Source organism: Sus scrofa, chromosome 7, assembly GCF_000003025.6.
Source record: "Sus scrofa isolate TJ Tabasco breed Duroc chromosome 7, Sscrofa11.1, whole genome shotgun sequence".
Lineage (NCBI taxonomy): Eukaryota > Metazoa > Chordata > Mammalia > Artiodactyla > Suidae > Sus > Sus scrofa.
In genome coordinates, this window is record NC_010449.5 from 78,835,458 (window position 1) to 78,845,226 (window position 9,769).

The following is a 9,769-nucleotide window of genomic DNA, read 5'->3' on the forward strand; positions in this document are numbered from 1 at the left end:
GATCTGATCACTGACCAAGGAACTCCATATGCTGCGAGACAGGGCAGCCAAAAAAGAAAAATAAATTTAGGAAAACATACTCTGTGTTATATTTGGATATATTCTTTTTCTGAAATGACTTTTAAATAGCCTTGTCCATTTTTCTATTGGGAATTTGTTATCAATTTAAAGATTTAAAAATATAATCTGAGAGACATGTGGTCTTGCTCTTGAACTTAGGGGACCACTGAGTATAGTTCATGCTCTCCATTTTTCATAAATATGCTTTATCAATTTGAGAATTCTTTTTTATTCCTAGTTTGTTGAGCATTTTTGTCATGAGAAGGTTATTTGGCTTTTATCAAATACTTTTTTCTGCATCTATTGAGATGATCATGTGTTTTTTTCCTCCCCCTTCATCTACCAATATGGTATATTATATTAATTTTTGTAAATTGAACTGTCCCTGCATTCCCAACAACAAATACAATTGTTCATGGTGTATATTCCTTTCAATATGCTGCTGAATTCAGTTTTTTAGTTTTTGTTGAAGATTTTTCTATCTATATTCATGAGGGATATTGGCCTGTAGTTTTCTTATCTTGTCATATCTTTTTCTGGCTTTGGTATTAAGATAATACTAGCCTTTTGGACAAATTAGGAAATGTTTATACCTCTGTTTAGAAGAGTTTAAGAAGGATTGGTGTTATCTCTTCTTTCAGTGTTTGGTAGAGTTTACCTGTGAAGCCATCTGGTCTTTGAGTTATCTTTGTTCTGTGGCTTTTGATTACTGTTTTTTTTTTTTTTTTTTTTTTTTTTTTAGATTCTTTTTTTGTTTTCTTTTTGTAAAGATTTTTTTTCTGTTATAGTTGATTTACATTCTGTTAATTTCTGCTGTACAGCAAAGTGACAGTATAATATGTATAATATATGTGTATATGTGTGTGTGTGTGTGTGTGTGTGTATGGAGGTTCACAGCATATGGAGGTTCCCAGGCTAGGGTCTAATTGGATCTGAAGCCACCGGCTTGTGCCAGATCCACAGTAACACCAGATCTGAGCCATGCCTGTGACCTACACCACAGCTCACAGAAATGCAGATACTTAACCCACTGAGCAAGGTCAGGGATTGAACCTGCAACCTCATGGTTCCTAGTCAGATTCATTAACCACTAAGTCACGATGGGAACTCCTGAAATCTTATTTTTCTCACTACACAGCATATTTTAAGGCTTTACTTATATTTTGGGACAGTCTTCAATACTATTTTTTGTACTACTGGTAAAACATTCTGTCATGTATACATACTGTAATGGTGCTAACAATTTATTTATTGGCAGATATATAATTTATTTACAATTTCAGATTATTCTCCAGGCCTGACTTTCTAAGAGGAAGTTTGAGGAATTGAGGTAGTTAAGAGAAAATGCACATGATATGAAGGAGAACCAGTTTGAGGAGAGAGCACAAAACCAAGAATTGGAAACTTTTGTCATACTCGGTTTACTTATGCGGTTAGTTTATACATGGGTGCTATTGAGAGGACACTGATGTGGTCTCCAAAACTACACATGCAGCACTTGTGTCTTAAATGAGCTCTAGGCAGTGAGTAAAATTTCCAAGAACATTTATAGTAAATAGCAGATATACCAGCTTTGTGTGTCTGTGTACTTTATGTAGTTTTATTTTGTTCTTGAAGGATCAGGTATGTGTCTGGTGTACTGGTTCTGAACCAATTTTAGTTTGGGGGATAGGGTCCATGCTCAAACTTCTTTGCAGATTTTGTTGCTGAAGGTTTGGCAGTGGCTGCTCCAGCTAGCAGCAGGCAGACTCCCCCCTCCAACACCAAACAGAATCTCATTGTGTTCACTCAGCCTCAGCTCCAGAGGCAACATCCCCCCATTTCACTGAGTGAAGAATTAGATATAAAGAATAAGCCTTCTTTAATACTGTGAAGTTGAAATTTTTGAGTTAACATTTTAAAAAATTTTGGTAAAAAAGTAACAAGCTTATAGTAAATATTTAAAACCTCAAAAGCAGAAGAAAATTACCTATAATTTTTACTAAAAGCTTGCAAAAAATTCCCTTACTGTATTTTCTTAATTCCAAAATAGGTTTGGAAACAATTATGTAAGTCTTTTCTTTTATTAAAATAATGATTTTTATTTTTTCCATTATAGCTGGTTTGCAGTGTTCTGTCAATTTTCTACTATATAGCAAGGTGACCCAGTTATACATATATGTGTACATTCCTTTTTCTCATATCATCATGCTCCATCATAAGTGACTAGATATAGTTCTCAGTGCTATACAGCATGATCTCATTGCTTATCCATTCCAAAGGCATTAGTTTGCATCTATTAACTCCAAATTCCCAATCCATCCCACTCCCACCCCCTCCCCCTTGGCAACCGCAAGTCTGTTCTCCATGTCCATGATTTTCTTCTCCGTGGAAAGGTTCATTTGTGCCATTTATTAGATTCCAGATATAAGTGACATCATATGGTATTTGTCTTTCTCTTTCTGACTTACTTCACTTAGTATGAGAGTCTCTCGTTCCATCCATGTTGGTGCAAATGGCATTAATTTGTTCTTTTTTATGGCTGAGTAGTATTCCATTGTGTATATATACCACCTCTTAATCCATTCCTCTGTTGATGGACATTTGGGTTGTTTCCATGTCTTGGCTGTTGTGAATAGTGCTGCAGTGAACATAAGGGTGCAAGTGTCTTTTTCAAGGAAAGTTTTGTGTGGATATATGCCCAAGAGTGGGATTCCTGGGTCCTATGGTAGTTCTATGTATAGTTTTCTAAGGTACCTCCATACTGTTCTCCAAGGTGGTTGAACCCATGTACTTTCCCACCAACAGTGCAGGACGGTTCCCTTTTCTCCACACTCTCTCTAGCATTTGTTATTGTGGACTCTTAATGATAGCCATTGTGACTGGTGTGAAGTGGTACCTTGTGGTAGTTTTGATTTGCATTTCTCTAATAATCAGGGATGTTGAGCCTTTTTTCATGTGCTTGTTGGCCATCTGTATATCTTCTTTGGAGAAATGTCTATTCAGGTCTTTTGCCCATTTTTCCATTGGGTTGTTGACTTTTTGCTGTTGAGTTGTATTTGCTGTTTGTATATTTGAGAGATTAAGCCCTTGTCAGTTGCATCATTTGAGACTATTTACTCCTATTCTGTAAGTTGTCTTTAGTCTTTACTATTTTGGAAAAAAATAATAAACTCGGCATTATATTGTTAACATTTTCTACTCATCTGCTATATTTCAAAACATGATTTTGAATATCTATAAGACATTTGTATGAAATTTTATAATTTAAATGTATCTTAATTCATACTTTCTCCAATTACTGAACATTGGATAGGTATGATTTTGATGTTATTATTTTATTTATTTTTGTTAAATTCCTAAATTGTTTGGGATGAAATGACAGATTTGTCACATTTGCTTGTTATACCCAGAAATATGATAGACACCTCCATTTATTGATTTTTTTCTGATTTAAAGTTCAATATTTGCAGTTTCCTTTTTACATACTTCACTGATTTGGGGTGAATTTATTTAGAGGCATTCTACTTTTTTTGTCATCATGAATGACATTTTCTTTCCATTGTATTTTCTTCCTAATTATTATCTTTTGTATATTTACTTTGCATGATGCCACCATTTTAACGTTTCTTATTGATTTTCATCATTTTTGAAATTATTTTTCTGAAAATTTGCATCAAATATCTGCTAGTAACTCATTGAGAAAAATAGGCAGCAAAATAAGGACTGTCATGAGAGCAAATTTGTGAGTTTCAATGCAAGAGATAATTGATGAATATTGTATGCTATGTTTTAGTCTCTATCTTCTCCCTCTTTAGGGAGCATTATAGGGTCGAGTGCTTGTATTTCCCTTTTATTTAGTACTTTAAAACATTTTTTGTTACAGTTGGTTTACATTGTTCTGTCCATTTCTGATGTACAGCAAAGTGACCCAGTCATACATCTGTACAACTCTCTTTAGTTTTAATGAGAGAAGGTGGGGAATGCTGCATGTGGTTCCCTTCTTCCCTCTCCTGCCAAGGGATGTTGTGTAAGGCTCTGCAGGGGTTCCTGGCATAAGGGAGCCTGTCCAAAGGAGGTAGTGATGACTGTTACTCAGCCTGTGCCCTGGAAACAGAAATGTGCATTGTGACGTGTGTGTGGGTCCTCCCTGAGGAAGGGTTGCATAAAAGCACTTCTGATCAAGACCTGCAGCTGAGAGAATATGCCCTCTCAGAGTAAGGTTTATTTACTAAGATGCAGTTTGATGATTAAGTCCAGGCCACTTTGAAAAAATTAACTGGAGAGTAATATACCTCATTTCTGACATTAGCCATACTATCTTATTTTTATCCTCTGACTCTCTCACACACTAACCTCTCTACATGATTTATTTTCATTCTAATACACCCAGGGAGAAAAGCACTTTAAGAAATCATAAGGCACTTAAGGTATGAATTATTTTTGTTTTATTAAGTTTATTCCAGGTGATCTTATTTCCAGGTCTCACTCCTGTTCTGTTTGAGTGCATTTATTCTTTTGATTGCATTCTTCTGGGTGGTAGTAAGATAAAGAAGGAGTAGATCAAGTTATGTGATGCTAAAACAACCCAAACAGTAACTAGTTGGAGAAAACTATTTTCACAAGATCATGTTCAAAAATTGGCCTGCTAAGAAGCAATTTTTGACATGCTTATTTGATGAAGACTCTCAACCCCCAAAGGACCTTAATATGGACAAGATTCTTATGAATAAGGAAGGGAAAGATGTTCTGGTCCCTCTTGTGGGTGGTGGGGAGAGGATGAGAGAAGAGGAGAATGAGGCAGCACCAGGGTAAAATATGGGAAGCTAAGTGTTGAGCATGGTCCTTCCTCTGACTCTCCCTAAACCATCCCTGAGTTAGGCTTATTAACCCACGCAAAGCTGGAATGGTTTGATTTCATATAAAATGTTGAATGGATGAGGCGCACACCCAGACTGATGTGACCAAAATAAGACAGTGGGTGCATTAGGAGAGAGGATAGAAGCACACATGAGCCTGCTTGTATGGTGTGTGCATGTGGTGTGTGTGTGTGTGTGTGTGTGTGTGTAGATAGTGGTATAGACTCTAGACCTCTAATCACCATGGAACTCATGGTCAGAGACAAATTTACTTAAATTTGCCAAAGATATAGGAATTGAGCAGTTGATATCTGGGTGTATATGCTTTTTTTTTCCTTGTAAAAATGTCTTGAGTATTTGGCATTTTCCTATTTCCATGCAGCACACAGGCACATTCATAAAACATTTATATTGATTAATACAAACATAAAGCCTAGTACAAATGATTTACGTTAATTCTGGTAAGAACTTACTTGCAATTTGCATCATTGAAATGCATTCCTAAAAATATTCCAGAGGATTTAGGAGACATACATGTCTCCCAAATTTACTTAAAGCCATTAATCTTCTATAATTTTACCACTCTATATCCTACCTATATATGGATTCTAGTACTTGAGAAGCTGTCTTTGACCAAATAGCATGCTCCTACACAGTTTTCTCAGGGCTTCCTTCATCTCCTTATTCCGGAGGCTGTAGATCAGGGGATTGAAAAGTGGAGTCATCACAGAGTAAAATAAAGTCACAATTTTCTGAATCCCTGCTGGATTGCCTGCTGTGGGACTCACATACATCACCATGATTGAGCCATAGAACAGGGACACCACAGCCAAATGGGAGCCACAGGTGGAGAAAGCCTTACGCCTGCCTTCTGCTGAGGGAACCCTAAGCACAGCCCTGATTACCAGGGTGTAGGAGCTGGTAATGAACAGGAACGTGGAGAAAATTAGGACTGAGTTAAAGATGGCACAGATGGTCTCGGTGGCAGGGGCTGGCACACAAGACAACTTCATGAGGGGTCCTGGGTCACATAAAAAGTGATCAATAGTATTAGGGCCACAAAAAGGAAGCTGGGAGGTGAGATAAACTGGGAAAAGGAAACAGGAGAAGCCACACACCCAGCAGCAGGCTCCCATTCTGATGCAGCGTTGAACTGTCATGATAGTGGGGTAGTGTAGGGGCCTGCAGATAGCAAGATACCTATCAAAGGCCATGGCAGATAAGAAGAAGTTTCAGTGGTGCCCATGGAGAAGAAGAAGTAGAACTGGAGGAAGCAGCCAGAGAAGGAGATGGTCTTGGTCTCAGAGAGAAAGTTGGCTAGCATACTGGGGACAGTGGAGGTGACATACCACATCTCCAGGAAGGAAAAATTGGCCAGCAGGATGTACATGGGGGTGTGGAGGTGCTGGTCCCACCACACTGTGCAGGTAATGCACAGGTTTCCAATTAGTGTCAACACATACATCACAGAGAAGAGTGAGAAGAGGAAGATCTGCATCGCCCAGGTACAGGTGAAGCCAAGAAGAATGAATTCACTCACAGGGTCAGAGTGATTAGTCCCTCCTGGGTTTTTCATTTTTTTCCCCTCTCCTACAACTACAGTAACAAGACATTACATGTTACAGATGATTCCATAGAAGTTTTCTCATTCAGATGTTTTCTGGACTTCTTTACAGTTCAGTTCACAGTATAGTTTTAGATGTTTTGAAGATTTCCAGCATTCTTTGCCCCAGTGTTTCACTTGAGAAATAAGGAACTTGGAGGTGTGGATGCTTATTACGGCCGTATCATCATGATCACCATGCCTATCACGGTCTACTAAATACCTGCCTTTGTGTCATGTTCTCAGCACTACATAAACCATGGGAGATGCTCCTTGCCATTCAGAGGCTTTCAGCCGAGTTCAGGAACATCCCCCTGGGCCAACCCTATATAAGGACACAGGGAGGTTTAAACAAGTATATAATTCATGCTCTGTGTCAATAGAAGATAACATTGCAAGAATGTATAGCCATAAAGCAAGAGTTTGTTTACTACTGTAATCTTTAGTGCTATCCCAGGCAAGTTTCAGGTGGGGTTTCTGTTTGTATAGTATTGGGAATGTTGGAAAAGAAATAAGGAAAACAACATTTTATCAGTGATTGCTTATAGCAAGGCCAATTGTGAAGTTCGTGTTCCCTCTTATTTTTAAAGATCCCCATGAAAAAATTCCACAACTAGCATTGTTAATTTTTCTCAATGTTTAGTGACGTATGCACAATTCTACAAACTACTCTTTATTTTTAACTTGGTCATCTTTGCAGTCAAAAATGTTCTTGTTGAAAAGGAGTGAGGTTCATGCATTGTCACTTTGAATAACTACAAACTAACGTGATTCACTTTTAACTGAAAATTACCCTAAATTGAGGACAGAGGCTTCAGTCCTTAGGTGAAATTTATCATATGCTGAGAAACTACCTCAGGATAGTATTCTCTATATATTTTTGCCACATAGAGCAGAAATAACTCCAGTGGTATATATATCATTGAAAACACCTTGAGATTTAAATTACATTAATGGAAGATCTGTGCATGCAGTATTCTTTCTTATTACTCTCTGTATATTATCTGAGGCTCCTATGTTAGAGTTCCTTATGGTTGCCTTGGCCTGTAAATTTTTTTTCTGAGTACTGGTCCTTCCTATTTTTCCTTCTTCAATGATGCTCTCTCTGCAAGTGACCTGTCACCCAGCCCCTTGACATAAAAACCATCCATGTGGGATGAGCCAGATTTTGTCTCCTTAACTGTGATTTTCTTCAATCTAGATTTACCTAGTCAACTTCTTTTTTTTTTTTTTTTTTTGTCTTTTGTCTTTTTTTTTTGTTGTTGTTGTTGCTATTTCTTGGGCCGCTCCCGCGGCATATGGAGGTTCCCAGGCTAGGGTTGAATCGGAGCTGTAGCCACCAGCCTACGCCAGAGCCACAGCAACGCGGGATCCGAGCCGCGTCTGCAACCTACACCACAGCTCACGGCAATGCCAGATCGTTAACCCACTGAGCAAGGGCAGGGACCGAACCCGCAACCTCATGGTTCCTAGTCGGATTCGTTAACCACTGCGCCACGACGGGAACTCCTAGTCAACTTCTTACTCAACATCTCCATTTACTCTGGAAGGTCACTAAAACACAAGGAGCCCATAACTAAACTTTTGGTTCTTCTCACCTGAAACGGTCTGGTCCCTACTTCTTTGCCATGTCACTCAGTGGTACCTCCAATTACTCAGTTGCTCGGGCCATAAACTTTGACCACATCCTTACTGCCCCTCTGAATGTTCTTCATCCAAACCATCAACAAAGCCTTGAGGCCTCATGTTCAAAATGTAGTCTTTAAAAACTCTGATCATGTCAACTACCTACTCTTAAACACAACTCTAAATTTCTAATGTACTGGGGAAATAAAATATATATATATATATATGTAATAAAATCCTTCGAGCACCCAAAAAAAAAAAAAATAAAAAAATTCCTAGGCACAGTCTCTTTAGCCAGCGAGGCCGTTCTGCATGTCCTCACATCCTACCACTCACCTGTCTACTGACCCTGCTCCAGCCATGCTGAAACTTGACTATGGCAGTGTGATCAGTATTAAGGCCCAGTTGCTCACTCCTCCTTGCCAATATTCACATGCTTTAATCTCTTATTTTATTCTGATTTCTGATAAAAACCAAAGACTCAGGCCTTTCTTAATTTAGCCCATCTTTGCTGCTCTATGTCCCAGTTCTGCCTCTGTTTTCTACAAAGCACACATTACTGCCTGGCATTGTATTATATCCCCTTATACATATTTTCTGCCTCAGACACCTGAATGTAAGAGGACAGTGTTTTGCTTCCAGATGTAGTCCCAGAATCTAGGACAATATTCAGGATATATTAGCAGTGCTCATTAAAATATTTGTTGTCTCCATCAATGAACATGTCCTAATAATAACCAATTAGGAAAATAGTTGCTTATAGGCAGGAAAAAAGTCTAAGACAATGAAGACCGGAATCTCTAGTTCATTAAAAACAAAAGCAAGGGAACAAGATGTGTGTGGGGTGACAGCCTCAGTGCAAGTAAACAGGAGGATATCCGTGAGAGGAGCCTACTCAAGACCACCCTTGAAGCTCCTTCTCTCTGTGAATCACCTTGTCTGTCTTTATGTTGCCTTCATCACCCTGCTGGGTGCTCAGTGCTTTCTTATTCTTGCTAAGTTACAATCATAGTGTAAGAGTGTTTGTGTGTATGTGTATTTGTGTGTGTGTACACACACACTGGTTTTTCACTCAGCCTGTTTTTATTCCCTGTTTTTATTCTCTCCATGTGTTTCTGTATCTAATTGTCCATATTTTAAAATATTTTCGTCGAATGTTTTTACAGTTCTTTTATCTTATTTTTAAATAGGTTAGTGAACTGTTTTTGATTTCCCCTTCCTAAAGAAAATATAACTGGTCAGTTACTTTAGTAGAATAATGTTCTTCTCTTAGAAGAAGAAATGTAGAAATGTAGAAGTTTCTTCTCCATCACATTCAGGGTCAGAAAATCTGATGTATGTGACCTGAATAAGCAATAGGATTTAAGATAAAATTGCCATTCTACTCTTGTGGCTTTGTGGTTTAGCTACCATCTCAAGCAAGTTATTTTGTTTAAGTCTGTTTATTTATACTTTTATAAACAAATACATATAACCTAACATTTAATCAGATCAGTTCTAACACTAGCGGCCATGTTAGACAGTTGAGAATCTGACCAGTGTCCATTATGTGAAAGCTACTCTAATTTATTTTGGAGAAAATACAATGCAGGGTTAGAGGAAGGTGAAAAACTACTAAAAATTTTGAACTGCATCTTACCTG

The 9,769-nt window shown here is 38.0% G+C and overlaps 1 protein-coding gene across 1 annotated transcript; it reads right to left on the reverse strand.

Annotated features, from left to right (window-relative positions):
* On the reverse strand, nucleotides 5,507-6,820 carry LOC100523262 (olfactory receptor 11H6-like). The gene is given in 2 exon segments (XM_003128783.4): nucleotides 5,507-6,129; nucleotides 6,132-6,820. Coding segments are annotated over 2 exon segments (966 nt in total). The 5' UTR covers nucleotides 6,475-6,820.